The sequence below is a fragment of the Neolamprologus brichardi genome, chromosome 3, assembly GCF_056152115.1.
Source record: "Neolamprologus brichardi isolate AB-2024 chromosome 3, ASM5615211v1, whole genome shotgun sequence".
In the NCBI taxonomy this organism is placed as follows: domain Eukaryota; kingdom Metazoa; phylum Chordata; class Actinopteri; order Cichliformes; family Cichlidae; genus Neolamprologus; species Neolamprologus brichardi.
Genome location: NC_142106.1, coordinates 41,764,366 through 41,783,767, shown reverse-complemented (window position 1 = coordinate 41,783,767; position 19,402 = coordinate 41,764,366). Strand labels below are relative to the sequence as shown.

At 41.0% G+C, this 19,402-nt stretch overlaps 1 protein-coding gene across 1 annotated transcript in view; it reads left to right on the top strand.

The window, feature by feature from the left end:
• ppp2r5b (protein phosphatase 2, regulatory subunit B', beta) overlaps positions 1–19,402 on the top strand; it is a 54,564-nt gene that overhangs the window by 23,696 nt on the left and 11,466 nt on the right. The window contains exons 2-7 of the mRNA XM_087837666.1: positions 5,656–5,852; positions 9,321–9,422; positions 9,923–10,015; positions 10,347–10,477; positions 12,328–12,387; positions 15,611–15,719. Of these exons, the coding sequence (XP_087693792.1) occupies positions 5,656–5,852; positions 9,321–9,422; positions 9,923–10,015; positions 10,347–10,477; positions 12,328–12,387; positions 15,611–15,719 (692 nt within the window). The remainder of the gene's footprint in view (positions 1–5,655; positions 5,853–9,320; positions 9,423–9,922; positions 10,016–10,346; positions 10,478–12,327; positions 12,388–15,610; positions 15,720–19,402) is intronic.

Here is a 19,402-nt window from a genome sequence, read left to right as displayed (position 1 = left end):
TTTTTTCTGTTTAATTAAACTTCAATTCCAAATCACAACAAGAGTTGCCTTTATATATATAAAGAAGACAAAGGGGATAGACAATCCCCTTTGAGCACGAGCTTGGTGGCAGCGGGAAGGATAAACTCCCTTTTAACAGGAAGCACCGGGCTCAGGGTGGGGCAGCCATCTGCCACAACCAGTTGGGGGTGTGAGGGGAGGAAGACAAGACAAAAACAAAGTGTGGAAGAGAGCCTAAGATTAATAATAACTAATAAAAACTATATTTTTATGACATGTTGCCTTGCCACGTTGCACAGCGAGAGCTTTGTGTCAGGAATTTAGCATTTAACTCTACATGACAAGATGCATGACAACAGCACTTGACACAAGCCTATTTAGGTGTTTTTTTAGCAACAAGTAAAAATCATAACATCAGCTCCACTGTGTGAACCTGAATGTTTTAGACATGAAATGAAACTGTATCATATGAATTTATAAATCAGCATTTTTTAATATAAAAACAGTATTTTGACCTGCAGAAAGAACAGTTTAGTTACTCTAACCCTTTAGGCTTTAATAAATAATACACACAGGTTTGAGTAGACGACAGTAGATTTTCCCAATGGAAAAACCTCACAAAGATGCTGCTCTGATTTGGATAAAATGCATTTGAGGAGAAAAAGCGATCCCCTCGGCACATAAAGATCTCTGTATTTTGTAATTGTGTCTTTCTTTTGTATAAATGGTCATATTTTGGTATAGTGGCCCAGTTGTTTGAGGCAGCTATTTAAGACTTTCAGTTTATGTGCAAATGAACTTCTGCGTATCAGTAAAATGTAAAATCATCCTAATTTTCATTCACACATTATATGTGAGCTTTTATCCCATAAACTGTGCACTGCTTCTTTATTAATTTAATTTTCTTCCCTAAACCGAACATAAACTCTTGATCACTTTAGTTCAGCTACTGTTACAACTTTCCAACTAAATTGCTTTTTTCATACCTTCAACTCCTTTTGCACCTTCAGCATTTTTAAAAATTAATATGAAAGTATTTTTATCGTGCATCAATAGTAGTGAAGATAAGGGCGACACATTAAAGTGATCGCAATTGGCTGGTGTGTTTTGGTCCCACTTTTCTCCTTAAGAGGAATGGTTACTGCAAATGAATACACAGTTATTCTTTTCAGCTTTGTTAAAAAACATGTTGACACAGAAGGAAAGACAGCAGAGACACTTAGGACAGGATTGAACCCGAGCTGCTGTTTTTGGCTATGTGGTTGCATGTGCGTCTAGCCTCTGAGCTAAACAACCACCCGTACACAGCTACACAGAGTGAACATCTTCGTCCTATGATGAAACATTTCTATCTTAGTGGAAATGTTTTTTTTTCAGGGTGACAGTCCCTGTCTTTAGGGTAGATGTGAACAATATACTGTGTCCTTTGAAATGTTAACATGCTCGGCATCAACATCTTCAACACACTTTTAATCTTTTTAAAATTACCATGCTAGGGTGCGTCGAATCTGTCCCGACAGCATATTGCGGCCTGAACTCTAAAACTTTAATTCATGGATTAAATAATAAAAATCAATAAGATGTTGTACAGTAATATATTAATTTGCCATTTGGAACCAGCTTACTTTCTAAAGTTGATGTGGGTTTGCTAGCAGTGGCCTGATTACATTAGCGTTTACATTTGCATTTATGACCCTGGGGACATTTTTTTGTGCACCTGACAAATGCAACACAAATATTCACTCTCCTTTTGGCTCTGTTTTGGCCTCCAACCTCTCCCGAGACAAACGTTTGGGTCTTTATTTGCAAAGTGGCCTACTTTGTTCACTCTTTGGTCATGGGCAGGCCGTGTTCAGCAGGATTTAGATCCGTTTCCCCTCAAAATACCAGCCTATCGCTGGAAATGAGGTTAAACCAAAGCAAAAAGCTTAAAGCTGAGAACGTTACATATAAAGGAAAACTAAAGAAGTTCAAAAGACCAAACTGATCAATTATTCTTCTCATGTCTGAAAAAAATTGTTCTCTTTGCAGCCGTACAAAGACCAGCAGCAAAAAAAAGTATTAGAAAAGCAGTTTTTGAGTACTGATAGCTTACCGGCTCTAATACACTGGGAATATTTTAAGGGATATATTATATTTGTGTGCTGGCGAAGTAACGCCGGTGTGTGTGTCTGTGTGTGCCACGTCGATGATGGATGTCCTAAACTAATACAGACGCACTAAATCGAAAAATAAAATGTAACCGCTTGCTTTTAATGGCTGCGGTGTTACAGTCAGAGCACGGCCAATTTGGATTGTCAGAAAACATGAAAATAGCTCAGTCACAAGTGACTCAGTGTGATTAAGATCCTTAGTTGATATTCTAATGGCTTCACTGACATGATATTAAAGCTGCTTTGAATAAGCGAGTCTGCAGTGACCTGCAAAAAACTGAAACACGCTCATTATCGCCTCAGTTTGATCCGTCTGCCGTCTCATTGTGTATTCAATTTGTATCCTTGTAAGGTCTTTTTCTAAATCTAACCACCGTCAACCTGTAAGCGGGATGACGGGGTGAGATCAGCCGCTCCGTCTGTGGCTGTCATCTCCCTACTCTTCCCCTCTCTTCTCGGCTTTTTGGTTTGCTCTCTCCCACACTTGCTCTCACACGACCCACCGAGTCCCTTTATTCCCTTCATCCTTCCTCTCTTTTTCTCACCTCCCGTCCTCGTTGCCTGTCTGCACGAGTGCACAAACGCAGTTTTTCATTTCCTTTTCTTTTCACCTTGCCGTGTTCGTTTTTTCCCTTCCTCCTCTCAGTCCCGCACGGTACATCTTCATACAATTACTCTCCATTAAAAACGGATTAGATTTCACCTTCACAGTCGGCCTACAGAGGAAGAGCAGAAAGAGAGGAGAGGTTGGGAGACGGGTGTGGAGCTTTGAGGAGTCAGAAGAGAAGATTGGAAAGATGGGAAGGACGGGGGGTGGTAGATTAGGAAGAAGCGAGGAAAAGTGGAGCGGTGGGACACGTCTTCACGTCAACGACATGAAAATGTTTGTACTTTTAAACTCGCATTTGTTCTCCGAGCTGTCAGAAGAAGTAGTTCACCCATGGACTTTTCACACTCGCTTTTTTCCCCGTCGCAAATAGTCAGAAGATTGTGCGAACGTGGCTTTCACACGTTTGTCCAGTCACAGAGAAATGGCTCCAATTCAAGAACAAATTGACCACTCAGTGCAGCTCAGGGATGCCAGCCCCAACCGCAGCCATTAGTGTTTATGGAAGGCAAGAAGGTTGTAGAAACATCAGAATGAAGAGCTTGCTGGAATGATTACTCATGGAGCAGAAACAAGACCTGGACCAGGCTCTAAAACATAACCTTGATCCTAACCCCAAAGTGCAAATTCGGATAACCTGGGTCACTGATCTCGTGACTGAGATATTACCGTATGGAAAACACAGAAGGGCATAAACGATGAAATAAAACGGACTCGACAGAGCATGTTCTCACACCTCAAGCGAAGGGCAGTCCTCGTCTATCCTTGTGAAGCTCTGTGCCAAAGGCAGCAGATGGCTGTGGTGTGCCCACAATAGGTGAGGGGTCTGGGGCTTGGAAGAGCTCTAGTCAGCACTCCCATATCCCTCCTGTGCTTCCCACCTGGGGGTTAAGAAGGGTTAAAATTAATCCACTCCCGCTGTGTGTGTGAGTGTGCGAACCTTCGAACACAGTTAGTCTAGACTGTTTCCCAGCCACGGGTAAGCTGTATTTTTTTCCTCTGACAGAGGGAGATTAATGGGACATATCAGACTGAAAGGATACGGAGTAACCAGTATACACCAGTTCAGTTAAATGCAATTAAATGCCATATGTTTTTAAGTATGGTAATTTTACACCAGTTTACAGATGCATTAATTACTTTTCTCTTAGCATGCCGAAAATCATCCGATTCTGGTCTCTGGTCAGCTGACCAGTGTATCTGTACTTAGTTATTTTTAAAGTTTTAGGTCTGTGAAGGTTCTGTCATCCAGGTCATCATAGTCTGAGGAGCTTGGAAAGAAAAGCGTCTGGACTTCTTTAAGTTGCTTGAAGACGTTTCACCTCTCATCCGAGAAGCTTCTTCAGTTCTAAGGTCAAATGGCGGAGAGTCCCAGATTTAAACCCAGTGGTAGTATCCCCCCAAAGAGGGACAAAAGGACCCCCTGATGGTCCTCTAATCACATGAGCCAAGGTGTGAGAATGGGTGTGGGTCACAATCAGCCAAGGTTTTGGGTGAACTCATTGTGAAACCTAGCCCCACCCTATCATGTGGCCAGAAGGGCCGGGATGATCTGGGACTCTCCACCATTTGACCTTTGAGCTGAAGAAGCTTCTCAGATGAGAGGTGAACCGTCTTCAAGCAACTTAAAGAAGTCCAGACGCTTTTTCTTCCAAGCTCCTTAGACTTTAAAATTTTAGCTGCTGGTTCAGTTGGATTTTTAAAAATGTTGCTGCCCCTCCCTGAGGCGGGTTCTGGTGGAGGTTCTTCCTGTTGAATGGGAGTTTTTCCTTCCCACTGTTGCCAAATGCTTGCTCACAGACAGTCATCTGATTGTTGGGCTTTTCTCAGTTTTACTGTAAGGCTTCTACCTTACAATATAAATTGCTTTGAAAGAAATATTGTTGTGACAAAACTAAATTGACTGTAATCAAATGTAGTCAAAAAAGTGGATGCAAACTCTGGAGTAAAAAGTTTTCATATCTACGTCTTTAATTGAAACAAACTCTGGAGAAAAAACTACAAATATTGCACGACAGTCGGGGGTTACATCATAAAACAAGAAATGACAGGAATTGAATTCACCCAAAGTCCAAAACCATTACATGAACATCCTATGACACCTTAGCATTTTTACATTGTTGCTGTTAGCATGTTAGCACAGAGGAGTTGTTTTAGTATTTTGCACTAGTTTTTTTAACATAATTTTTCTCCGTATGGATTTGTTTATTATCTTTCAGTGCAAGCCTCTCGTACATCTCACTTAGATGTGGATTTTTGCTGCTATTTTTAGCTATTGAGTCATCAATCATCTGGTTACTCATAAAAAGAAACCAAGCATTCCCATTGGGCTGCTGTCAAACCCTGCAGCTCTCTATTTTCTGTGTGGATTTTTATGTTTTTTTTTCTTTTGCATAAAGCTTCACAGGCTGCATTGAGTTTCGCACCTCTGCACCTCTCCTCCCCACCTCCCCAGGCCTGTGGAATCAATTTAAAACTCATTGTATGAGTTAGGGCTTCAGTAATCCAAATGCATCAGGCGCTTTCTCTTTTTCTGTGAAAAGTGGAGTTTTTGGAGGCATGAGATTTCAACGTGACGACCAGCAGCAGGTAGTTTCATCGTGACAAACTGGTCTAAGGAATGAATCTGACAGGTAATAGGAGTGAGATACAACACAGCCCTCTGGAGGAAGGTGTGTGTGTGGATAGTCGTGTGTGTATGCGTGGGTGTGTACAGATGTGTTTGTAGAGTAATATTCTCTATCCCTCAATAGCTTTTAGAGAGGATCCGCGCCAAACAATACGTAAACCCCAGCTTCCTGCGTTACACTCTACACACAGGGGAGTATTTTTTCGTTTAACCTCCGTGTCTGACGTTTTTCTTTCTCTCTTTCTTCCTACCTCTCAATTGTCCAGACGCCCCGGTGGCAGAGCTGCACGACCTGTTCTGTAAGAAGCTGCAGCAGTGCTGCGTGCTGTTTGATTTCCTGGACTGCGTGGCTGACCTGAAAGGGAAGGAGATCAAACGTGCGGCGCTCAACGAACTGGTGGAGAGCGTGGCCACGAGCAGAGGAGTCCTCATAGAGCCTCTCTACCCGGAGGCTATAAAGATGGTACAGTAGGAGGGGAGGTTAGGGGTTAAACTAATGCACCAGTGCAAACAATTCCAGCCCAAAGATAAAGATCATAGCTCATAGATAAGGATGCACAAATGTTCCTCTAATTTGTATTCGTTCGGAAACATGGTTACTGTTTTTCTTTGATCTTATAAAAATCCCTTAAAACAAGGGCGATGTTAAGACATCACCTCGTACATAGTACTTAATTTAAAGCACTCCGAGTACAGTTAAATATTGAACAGCATTAATGTGGCATGCCCCTTTTGCTTACTGGTTAATTGTGCAGTGACGCAGACAGAAATCAGCACTGTGTATATGCAGCTCTGCACAATGAAGAGATGTAGGAAAACAAAGACACCAGGGAATTTGTTTATTTCCCATTTCCAGCATAACAACAGATGTGTACAGATATCAGGATAAAATATATATAACATCATTTACATACAGCAGTGAACGATTTATCTCTTGAAACATCATTAGTGGAGACAAGTGGTTGGATAGCAGCGTAACTAGTAAAACTGTTATTCTGCTGGTTATTTAATCCCCTTGTTTATTCTAGCTTTTGTTTATGTGTGAAAATACTTAACAGTAAATGTGGGCTTGGAGAATACATTATCTAATGTAAAGGTTCTTTCTTTTGCCAAAATAAATACTGGTAGCTCTCTTAGACTTGCAACACACGGGCAGAAATCCTGGTTCCAGTGGTAAATGTTCATGTTAAGCATGAGGATAGCATGTATACAAATCCCTGTGAGCTTGAAGCTCAGGTTTTAGATGCTCTGGCGCTGTGGCTATGCCCACAAAAAGTAAAAGCTCCAAACATCCGTGAAAATCTTGTGCTTCTGAGGGGCAGTCAATCAGAAGAAAGCTGGGAGAAAGGACCTAAAACAGCCTGTTTCAGATGAAGTATGAACTGAGGGGCTGGACTGAGGCACAGGCGATTAATACAAAGTTACAGTAGTACAGTTTAAGAATAGAGAGGTGGAAAATTAGTGCACTTTAAAAAGCACTAAAACACTAATGGAAGGGTTAAAAAAGAGACCTCAGGTACAAGGCAATATTCTCCAATATTCACTATCCAAAAACCAAACCAGGAATATTTTGGGAATGGACAGTGACAAACAGTGGTGGGTGGACGAATGAATCGATAGCCTGATACTTGAAGGGAGAAGAGATCTAGAAGACATTTTCACCTGTGAGTCAGTCCCTGTCAAACACCTGGATGCCCATCCCAAGCTGTGGGGAAAATAAAGAGAAGCTAGTCAGTGTGGTATCCAATGGAGGATCTCCGGTGGAGTTACCATGGGAGATAAACAAAGGTGATGAGCGAGGGATAGATAGATAAATAAAAAGGGAGGACGGGAGAGAAGAGTAGAATGCTTACAAAGGTGCTAAAGAGCAATCGGCTGCACAGATGGTGAGAGAGAGAGTGTGAGAGATGGAAAAGAAAGGAAGAAAGAGTGGAGTGAAAGTGTGGAGTCCGGAGATCCCAGAGGATAAAGAGAGGAGGAGAGAAAGGAGGGTCTGAAACAGGAAAAGAAAGCCAGCAGTAGATAGAGGTGCTATACCCAGAGGATGTGAAAATGCTGATAGGACAGAGGATGGGGTGGAAGGAAAGTGAATGAACTTAAAAAAGCTTAGAAATCAAACTCTTAAAGCCAAGTGCAGCATTATGGAATGAAAGCAGCGTTGGAGAAACATGCCAAGAAAAAAAAGCTACGCTTTGCAAACCTAAGAGTCTTTAAGTCGAGCTAGACTCTCTGTGATGCTGTGTTATTACCCAGTGGTATTGAGTTAAAGGTTAAAGTCATGCTAACGTCCTCACAGTGATGTCAACACGTATGCATCATGGAAATAATGCGATTGCCAAGAAAGAAAGTCGGTTCATTTATGCACTCGTGACTTTTTGTTTCTCTTTTCCTATAAATAACTGCGTCATTGTGCTGTGGCATGGAGCAGATCAGCACTGACGAGGTGTTACTGCTGCTTTGATAGTGACCTTTAGCTCATCTGCATTTTTGGTTCTCTTGACAATACCCCATAGGTTCTCTGTGGGGTTAAGGAGTGGGCTTGCCAATCAAGCTCAGTAATAACAGATGCGGTAAACCATTAGTAGTAGTTAAGTACTGTGGTCAGCAGAAGGAAGCATGAAGTGCTCTGGAAGCTCCTGGCAGATGCTGTGTTGACTTTGGACTTGTAAAAAACAAAAACGCCACCATCACCAATATCAGCAGATGACATGACAGCCCAAATCATCACAGACTGTGAAAACTTCACACTGGGCTTCTAACACCTTGGATTCTGAGCCTCTCCACTCTTTCTCCAGACTCTAGGATGCTGATTTCCAACTAAAATACAGTGTATAATGCAGCAGTCCAGTTCTTTTTCTCTTTAGTCCACACCAGACGCTTCTGATGATGCCTCTGGTTCTGCTTTCCTGAAGACATCTATGCATGCTCACTCTTCATGTGTCAGCCCACCCCTCATGAATCTCTCAAGTTCTTCTGTTGAGTTTTCTTGACAATCCTCTCAAAGCTGAGGTCACCGTTGTTGCTTGCAGACCTTTTTCTATCACACTGTCTGTCTGAGCAACAGTCCTGTTACCGATCATCATCTATGGTTTTCCCTCTGTTGATGATAAACATCTGGACAGCTGTCGAACGAGCAGTGCGCCGAATGATTGTGGCTGTGTGTGCTCACCCAAATAAAAAGTGTTTATGCTGTTTAAATAGTAATTTAATTAAGCTTAAAATGAAATGTGCAAATTTAAGATGCTTTGATGTTCTGGACCTCTTTGATAGTCAACGGTTTGGAGATGCACAGTAGGAAAGGTTGCAGCAGATAAACAATCTTAAAGATAGTGAGATGGAAAAACGAACAGGTTAGATGATTTCGGCCTATCCAAGATTCACACAGCGCTTTAAAATGAGCAAGTAACGACAGGGTGAGTTAAACCTTCAGCTGTTCAAGTGTGACCAGCGGTAGTGGAAGTTGCTTGGAAACTGATAACATAAACCACAGAAAGATGTTTTTCCCTCATCCCAAAACATCTTCACGCTTGCTAAGTAGATGTCATTTGACATAAAAGATTATCACAGACACCCACCAAACACAACAGCTTTACTCCTGGAAACGTTCCATCGGAAGGAGAATTGTTTCATTGTTGCAGCGACTTTTCCGAGAGTTAAAGTGACACAAACATCCTCAAACTGCAGGTGGTTACTGAAGGTAACAAGGCTGCCACGTCCATTATGCGATAGAGTATTAAAAACGATTCATCGCCTGCTTTCATCTCTGAATTATTGCCCATTAAATCCACAATTGGCGAGAATGCATTATTTATTCTTCACTAATCTCTTTTTCTTCTTCCTCCTCCCTTTGCATTTTCATCTTTTCTACTTCCTGTCTCTCTACTTCACACTACCTCCTTCTCCTTGCCTGCGTTTATGATTTTTTTTCCAGATCTCGGTAAATATCTTCAGGACTCTCCCACCCAGCGAGAATCCAGAGTTTGACCCTGAGGAAGATGAGCCGACACTGGAAGCCTCCTGGCCACACCTGCAGGTACACACCATACATCCATGTGACATGCAAAGTCACGTGTTGCTGGAGATTTACAAGACGTCATCTAAGTTAACATGAAGGTGTAATGGAAGAAAAAGCACAGTGCAGGCAAAATATGCCTTTAGCACTGTTAATTCTCTCACAGTGGGGTTAAATTGCTTTTAATGCTGTGTTGAGTGTTTACCTGAGGGGGGATCATTTGGATCATTTAAATGTTGGCTCAAGTTTTATGCCAACACATGAGTTTAGCCAGCATCAATTACAAATGCAAATCCTGCAAAAAAACCCCCACAAATCCTGCACAGACTCAATGTTTACCCAGATGACATTTAGACATGATGTACAGTCACTTTACAGCATCTTGAGGAAGAGATGAGTCAAAATGCGTGTGTGTCTTTGAAAGAATAGTTTGACATTTTGGATGCCACACTATTCACTGAAGATAAAAACACAGACACGCCAAATGTTGTGTAATGTTGTGGTGTTTGTTCCTCTTTCAGCTGGTGTATGAGTTCTTTCTGCGTTTCCTGGAGAGCCCGGACTTCCAGCCCTCCATGGCCAAACGCTACGTGGACCAGAAGTTTGTCTTGCAGGTAATCCTTTTCTCTTCGTCTTCTGGAAAGATGCAAAACCAAAGCTTTGAAGGTATAAAGAAATGAAGCCCTTCTCTTAAACATGCAGCTGTACTTCTCAAATTTCATCAACTATGACCTCTCAGTGCATGTATTAAAAATGGACTTTTTTTTATGTTTAATGTGTTGTTAACTGTTATTGTAATATTCATCCTGCTGCATTTGGTACAAATGTTTGATTTTTCTCCAGAAGCTGAAGTTTGAGAGACTAATTGTAAGAGTGAGGAGGTCAGAAATAGAGTGCAATACTCACAGGTGCAGACCTTCATTCATAGCAAATGTGTGTGTGTAGCTCCTGGAGTTGTTTGACAGCGAGGACCCGAGGGAGAGGGAGTACCTAAAGACCATCCTGCACCGCGTCTACGGAAAACTGCTGGGCCTCCGAGCCTACATCCGCAAACAGATCAACAACATCTTCCTCAGGTACAAGCTACACCAAACCTCCACCCAACCCATGCTCATTTAAAAATGAATAATTAAACATCACATGACAGTCAAAGACGATGAGCAGGAAGGAAGGGGAGCAGGCACAAAAACCACGTTTTGTGCATCTATCCTGCATAAATGATAATTATGCTACAGCCACAAAATGACCTCAGAGTTAGTACTTAAACCAGCGTGCACCTAGTGAGAATACTTGTTAAATGCTGGCTCTTTGTATCTCTAATTGAGGTTATAGCCTGAGCTCGAAATGAGCTATTGCTCTTCTGCAAGAACAAAATTGGTTTATTGGTTTGGCTCTACTTTGCCAAGCCCTTGCAGGGGTTTGCATGCAGTGTTAATTCAGAAAGAAATAAAAATATCTTTTGGATCTGATGGCAGTTCCTTAATTGTAGTGTCTGCTTAGTATTTTTGTTGTACTAGAACTTTTAGTTTATAAAGGAGATTATTAAGAGTGAAAACAGGACTGTTAATGTAACTAGTGTTGTAGCAAAAAGGTAAACTCTAGCTTTAATCTTTAATCAGTTGTATTCTTTCTCCTACAAACACAACATGAATGTGTTCACTGAATGTTCATCCTACATGTGTCCTAAATCACTGATTGATCAATCAGTCGTGAAGATGATTATAGAAGATTATATTGGTCCAAAATTGACAAAAAGATGTAAAACTTGGAAACTATGATTCTTACAAGTGTGATGTTGATTGTCGACACATAGAAAGTACTGTGTAAACATTTAAAACATCACGTCACACATGACCTCTCGGACCTGTCCTTCAAGGTCGATCGATTGATCTGAAAGTCAAAGCGATAATAACGCTCTACAGAGCTATTTAAAAATGTTTCTTATTGCCATTGTTTGTACTGGCATCATATAGGTATACAGGAAATGATATGTGGTCATTCAGTACATTACTTCAAGGTCAAATATGGTCAAACTTTCATAGAATATCTTTTACCATTAAAACTATGTTTTAAATTCTTCTGCCTTTGTTTGTGTTGGTAACATTTGATACTGAATGATATTGTTATATGAGCCTTTCTTTCAAGATTCCCCAAGATGGGTTTTTAAGACAGTATAAATATAATAATCTTTAATTATAAAATGTAACTATAACAAAAACATTATTATACTCAAAATTATTTGAAGTATTTTCATGTCTTTTGTCTTGTGTCCCTCAAACCTAACTGGTCGTGGCAGATGGCTGGTTGTCCCAAAGGTTTCTTCCTGTTAAAAGGGAGTTTGTCATTCCCACTGTCACCAGTGTTTCTGTATCATTGTAGGGTCTTTAGCTTACAATATAAAGTGCTTTGAGGTGACTGCTGTTGTGATTTTGTGCGATATAAATAAAATAAAATTGAATTGAATATATTAAAATAGGTTTAACAGGGCAAATAAGAAAAGCCTGCACTTTGCTCTTCTTTTTTCTGCACTACAAACTTTTTAAAGTACGTTAAAAACTATGTTAAAAGAGAACAAAGAAAACAAAATGCAATACTTTTCTTTTAAATAGTGATACTCCAAAGAGTGAGCTGCCTCAGTGAAGGCGCTTCTTGCTTTTCATTTTTTCCTTTTGTTGAATGTAGTTTCAGCTAAAATGTGTATAAACTTCACTGGAACTGTGAATGTCACAGAGGTGTGCTTCAGACATGGTTTGATAGGAAATTTGTGAATACTAGCAACTTTCATGCAGGCACAGGTCATTTTTCAGAAAGATAAAACTGTTTATTTAATGTTTATCTAATTCCTGTTTTTAGTGTTGTTTAACTATCAGCTGTAGCTTGATTTAATAGTGCTTTTGCCTGTGTGTGTCCTGTCTCTGACCTTCAGGTTCATATATGAAACTGAGCACTTCAATGGAGTTGCGGAACTGTTGGAAATCCTCGGCAGGTTTGTCTGCAAAAGCACACGTTTGAACTATACGCTGCTGCTGTGCTGCACACACACACATATACTCTATACATGCCAGCTGTTTCTGTTTATGAGACAGCCGGCACCAAAAACTGGTTACAAAGCACAGCCGCTGCTGCATCTGCACGGCACATAAAACAATATGCATTTTTATTTTTCCTTCTTTCTTATCAAGCAAAGACAACCCAGGGTGACGGCAAGGGAAATGAGAGTAAGCAAGGGAGGGGAATGAGTAAAGGGGTGAGGTGGGCGATGGTGCAGAAAGGAGAGAAGCGGGAGGAGGTGGGGGTTAAAGATATAAATGAAATATGACTCACAGGTTTGTTTAATTTCTTGCCTTCTTTTGTGAGGGGAAAATATGAGGAAGACAGAAATGAAGAGGCAGCGAAGAAGAAAGGCAAACTGATAAACAAACACGCGTTTTTTATGTTGAGCCTCACATGTAAACAACCAGGAGCAAGAATGGACGAATCAGTGAAATGTGCATGCTGTCATTGTGAGATATAAAAAACTACTATCAACACCGTCATGGTAGCTGCTGAGCTTGTGGTTAGCCTAGCATATCAGACTAGGTTAAAGAGAAAGCGATAGCCTGGCTCTGTCCAAGCCTCTTTATCAACACCTGTGGACCCGTTATGGTTACATTTGATATTCTAAGCAATAATATTTAGCAATAGACTTTATTTCCTAAGGAGGCTAAGGTCAAGCAACATCTGCCCACTCTTGGGACAAAGTGTCATACAGGGGTGGCCAGTGCTCTGTTTTTGCTGTGGTCTGCTGGTGCGAATACCTTTCCCCTGTGACAGGGGCAGAGTAGACAAACTTATCGAGAAAGCCGGCTCAGTGGTCGGTTCTGATCTTGAGACAGTCCAGCAGGTGGCCATGAGAAGAATGCTCTCAAATCATTCATGATCAACACCCACTCCATGCGCTGGTAGTTATAGAGTAATAGCACAGTAGCACCTTCTGTCAAAGACTGATTGCACCAAGGTGCAAGACTGAGTACCTCTGGAGGTCCTTTATACCAGCTCCTGTAAGACTGTTCAGTGTATAATAATAATAATAATAGCAATAATATAGTAATAACATTTTATCCACATGTTTACATATTTGCAGATATTAGTTATAGCTGTTTTATTTATTTGTATACATCTATTTATTGCTCTGTTGTTAATTAGCTGAAGGGGTTGTAACTTTAGAATTAGCACCAAAGAAAGAGCTACTGTTAGTATTGTTGGCTAGCAACAAATAAAAATTTCCAGTCATATTGCTCATATTGCTTTCACTCAAAAAAACCCTAAATTTGTCATCTGCAGGAGACACAAAAATAGTTCTGGATTTAAGTAGATGTACTGCTTCCAGTAGATTAGCTTAGATGCTTAGTAGCTTAGATGAGTACTTAGCATTATATCAATTTTGCACTGATGAGGATTAGGGCCACTTAAAAAAAATATTTGGGGGAATTCTGACCTTAATCCTCTTCTGTAGCCATGAAAGCCATTTTAAAACAGAACAGACTCCAGAGAAAAGTCTGAATTAAGTTAGCTTAATGTTTTTAGCTCATCCGGCTAAAGTACAGATGAGCTAATGTGATGGCAAGGCGCCCATCTGTCTACAGTGCAAAAGAATGGCATCCTCGCAAACAGTCATCGCATAATGAGTCTTCACTCAAACTGTTGTGAAGTAACCTGTGAGCTGATGAGTTGCAATGCTACTGATGTTCTGGTTTGATGCTGACATATAATCTAAAGCTACATAACAACCTAGCTTTTTAGCAGGCTATATAGCGGTAGCCTAACAGTCTTGTTATGCTAACAAGGGCACTCTAGTAAGTCTAAGGCAGAGAAACCCACAAAGGCACAAGTTTAAAGTCACAGACAGGAAGCACATCAGCTTCTTGATGTCGGATAGTGAAGCCTCGCTGTGAAGCTGCATCCGTGTTTTAAGTCTGTAGCCAGAGCAGATAAACAGATGTGCTAATGATAACTTAGAAATGGAAAGACTAAGACAACAAACCAAAGAAGGAATAAGCAATAGGGAACGCAAACAAATCAGTATCAGAAACAATAAATATTAATTCCTCTCAGGGGAATTTCGGCTAATGGAGTCTAGCCTCTGCCCTGTGTGTTTGTCTTTCCTTGTCTGATGTTATACTTGGGAGTTAAAAAGAAGGATGTATCCAGACTGAGAGTGTTTTTTCCTGCCATAAGAGACCAACAGTAACTTTTCAGCTCTTAACAATAGTGAGGCGATCTCGGAAACAAGTGGCGGCTCAAGGAAGGCAAGTGAGAGGACGAGTCCAAGGTGAGGGAAAAAGGAGGAGGAATGGAGGGATAGATGGAGCCGGAGAGGGGACGAGTGAGTGAACAGTGAGTCAGAAGTGGAGGAAGGAGGGAGGGGAGGGAGCAGGAGAGGAGAGAGAGGTTTGTATTCATGTTGGTGGTAACAGAGGTATTTATAGCTCCTCCCACACATGGAGAGTGCGGGAGAGAGATGGGTGAGAGAGGATGCGGTGCACAGATAGAGGAGACGGGGAGGCGTTCAGAAAGAGGGTGAGAAAGGAAGCAGAGAGAGAGATTAGAGGAACAGCAGGAGGGAGATATTACTGAAGGACTCCTCTGTTAAACTGACAACAGCGCTATTAGAAATGAAGACAGACGGACGGACTGATGCAGACAAACACATGAATCGCCCGTGAAAAAAACTGACGGCTCGTTTTACAGCTAAATGAGCGTCGCACTTTCCAAGTTTAGTTCCCACTCTTCTGCTGCTCATACTTTTCTCTCCGTGGGCAGCCGGTGCAGCTGTGAACAGAGCAGACCACGCGCTTGTCCAGTCACTCGGAAACGGACACAGTACGAAAATAGAGTCTGAGAGCACAGATGAATGCACAGGCGTACACATGTGTGACTCAGAGGAGGGTTTTTTCTTTTTTGAAGCAACACATGATGCTGCGGTGTAAATAAATATCACCATTCGCACCATTCATTGATTGAAATGTGTTCGTTAGAAGATCACATTTGGTAACAGGTGACCGGGATGTTTTTGGACAGGTGGCCTTAAAGTTGGAGGGTTGTGGTGCTGATTTTTAAACAGGATGACTTAAGTAAAAGGCGTACACGTGCTTTTTGTCATAAAACCCCCACATACCCCCGAGAAACGACGGTCACTTTTAACTGTCTTCTTATCTCCTCTGTTCCAGCATCATAAACGGCTTCGCCCTGCCGCTGAAGTCTGAACATAAGCAGTTCCTGGTTCGGGTCCTCATCCCGCTACACACGGCAAAGTCCCTTTCCATCTTCCACGCGCAGGTCGGTGACTATGCTACCCTCACTACCAGTTTATATTTGTGCTTTAACGTTAGCTTAGCCCTGCCATCAGCTTCTTTTGATTTTATGTACCATGGGAAACAGTTTTCGACACCCATTTATCACCACGAATGCAGTCACATTTTTTGATGTCGTTTGATGTCCTAATTACATCCGAATGAATGAAGAGGAGAGTATGTGTTTGAATGACTGATGTTCCTTGCAGCCGTACTTTCCTGTGTCCTTATGTGTACTTTGCTTGTATTTGTTACATTTTCAAGCAAAAATACCTGCCTTCACTCAGTTTCAGTCCATTTTAGAGGATTCTTTGGGTACTTTGTTACTGTAATATACTGGGATATTTATAATTAGAGCTATTTTGTTATATTTTGTAACTTCTTAATATATTGTATTAATTAATTTAGTTTAGTTAGTTACTGTTCTTACTGTCTTGGAGCAAATGTGACCACATCATTTCCTCTGGGATTAATAAAGTACTCTGATTCTGATTCTGGTACTAGCAGCCTTTCGTAAAACACATCATTTGCTCCCATTTCTTGAGCTGAATCTATGGAAACTCACACAGATAACCCAGTTTGACATGCAAAAAATAGTACTTTTTCACCATCAAGGTGATTGCCGAAGAGTATATCTTGGGAAAAATTGAGGAAGTGGGTAAGTCGTGGGGAAAAGAAGAAGTGGCAGGCCTGAAAACTATTTATAGTAGATGAGCAGTGTATAAAATTCATGTCTTAAGATAAAATTAGCAAAAAAGCAAAGACCTCGCACAGGACCTGAGAGATATAGCTATCTGTAAAACATGATGGCGGCTCTGTCGTGGTTTGGGGCTGCATTTAAGTCAGGAGTATTGGAAAACTTGTCAAAACTGATCAAATTATGAACATAGAAAAGTTCTGTCAGATTTAGAGGCACCATCTGGAAAGTGCGTGATTGAAAAAGACTTCATTATTCAGCCTGACAGTGATCTCAAGCAGACTCCCCATGCAGTGAAAAAACCTACTTGGACAGAAAAAACACAGTAATAATACATTTTATTTAATAAAGCACCTTTCAAAACATTCAAGAACACTGTACACAGCAGAATAGAGACAAGCAACAACAACAACAAACATAACAATTTACAAATGTATAAGGATAAAACATAGAGCAATTAAATAAAATAAATTAAAATAGCAGGATGGAAAAGCTTATGTGGATTAGGCTTTTGTGAACAGGTGAGTTTTGAGTCTGGCCTTAAAAAGAGAAAGGGAAGTGATGTTTCTTATCTCAGGAGGAAGGGAGTTCCAAAGGCGGGGGGCAGAGCGACAGAAAGCCCTGCGCCCTGTTGTGGCTAGCCAAGGGGAAGGGATGAAAAGAGAGACACCGAGCGGGAATGGTGATTTGAACCAGGTCAGAGATGTATGAAGGCGAGAGATGATGGATAGCCTTGAATGTAAACAAAAGTATCTTGAAATTGATGCTGTATTTAACCGGAAGCCAATGAAGCTGCTGCTCACGGGTGATGTGGTGCATAGAAGGGGTCCTGGTGATAATACGGGCAGCAGAGTTCAGGTCACGTTGAAGCTTATGGAGAGATTTTTGACTAAGACCAAAAAGAAGAGAGTTGCAGTAGTCGATCCAGGAAGTGACCAGGCTATGAACAAGAAAGGCAGTGGCGTGTGGGGAGAGAAAAGGACGGAGACGACTAATGTTATGAGTAGTGAAGCACCATCAGCCGTGGATTGGCTTCCTCAGAGCCCAGACCTCAACATAGAGCAGCGTGAGATCATCTTGACAGAGAACAGAACAGATCTTTCAGTCCCCTTCAAGAAAACTGGAGAATTATTCCTTAAAGAAATTATTAAAAGAAAGCTTACCTCACAGGTAAGTGTTTAAGAATCAAGGTGGTCATACCAAATATTAACTTTTAAGCTTTTTAGAATTGCACAAACTCTGTTTTTGCCTGATATACTGTATTTCTTTCTATTTGTGTTTCAACTGGTTTGAATTAAATAACATAAAAAATGAAGGGTAGCTCAAGACTTTTGCACAGTTTTATATTCATGTCTTTGTAAACTAAATCTATAAAAAAAAGATCTCCAGGTAGAAGCAAGCTTGTTGCTTTTATTCTTGACAGACACTTTAATTAGCTATCCTAAACTCTACCTGTCACCTTGACCAAAATCTCTTTGTAATTGCCTGATTGGTTTCCTGCACTTAAAAACATCTAAACAAACATCTGGCTTGAATATATATATGAACCCAAGAAGAATTAAGTGAGCTTAATGTGTCTAAAATTGTTCCTGGTAATACTTAGACATTTTAGCAATGTGTCAAATGTACCACTAGGATGCAGGGTTGAGTCACAGATAGTGCCGCTGAGAGACGCACTCACATCTGAGTTACATTCGTGTGTGAGTGCCTTTGATTTTTTTTTGGTGTTTGTGTACGAGTATGTGTGTCTGGGTTATTATAATACTTGGTGACACAGATGGCTGCCAGTCTATTGTGTTTGTGCACGCCTGTGCATTTTATTTGTGCCATACTTTGTTTGCTTATGCAGAAGATACAGTTTGTTCCCCACAAAATGTGTGTCTGTGTGTATTCTGGGTCTCAGCATCACTGTGCCCTACATTTCTCCCCATCTCTCCTCTCCCTGTGGTTCACACACATAAATTATTCACACACTCACACACACTCGGTTTGACAGGGTCACGGGAGAAGCAGGGTCTTGTGGATGGCAGTTTTGTACTCAGTAGGTGTGGCTGTTCAGGACTGACCTAGTTCTGGATGCCGTTATCAAAATATGATATCACAGCAAACTGTTTAAACATCTTAGAAGATGAGCACTGAAATACATTTGAATGTATTGATATCACTGACTTAGAGTATGTGGCCTCAGTGTGGGTTCAGTAAAGCTAATCATCTATTCAGCGATCCATTTTCCTAACAGCTTCTTTCACTTAGGGTTACAGGGGGCTGGGCTGGAGTCTCTCGAAACTATCATAGGGAGTGGAAACAGGTTACACTCTGGAGGTCACCAGCCCATCGTGTGGCTAGCACAGACAAACAGATAACCACACTCTCACATTCACACCTACGGCTAGTTTAAAATCACAGCTTAAACCGAGCTACACGTCTTTGGCTGTCTGATGAAAATAAAACAAGTAACATCAGTAACATGTCCACATCGTCTCACACAAACATGTTTCATTAAATGCAGATATATTTGCTTCAACATAAATTAAACACAACATTGCTAAATAATTTTTCACTTATTTGGCTGCTGCAAGCTTCTTAAAACAACAATGGATTGTGTTTCAGCAGTAGATATAAACTCATATACAGAAACAGGAACTTCCAGGGTGGCAAGCGTTTATGATCGGAATCTGATTATAAAATGGGGAAGCAAGGGATGCAGTACGGGGGCTTTTTTATTATTCACTTGTGCACTGGCAAAATTATTCATGAACACAAATGGAGTTCTCTGCTCTCCTAACCCCTTAACCATTGCCAGTCATTAACTGTGTCACCAGTGTAATTAAAAAGTGTGTTCCTGAGCGATTTATGGCTGTTATTTTTGGCTGCAGGTCCATGCACTACTGTTTGCCACTGAGATTTTAAAAACATACATATTTTCATTTCTTAAGCATATAGTTAGGCTTTGAGCAGTTACTGTGGATACT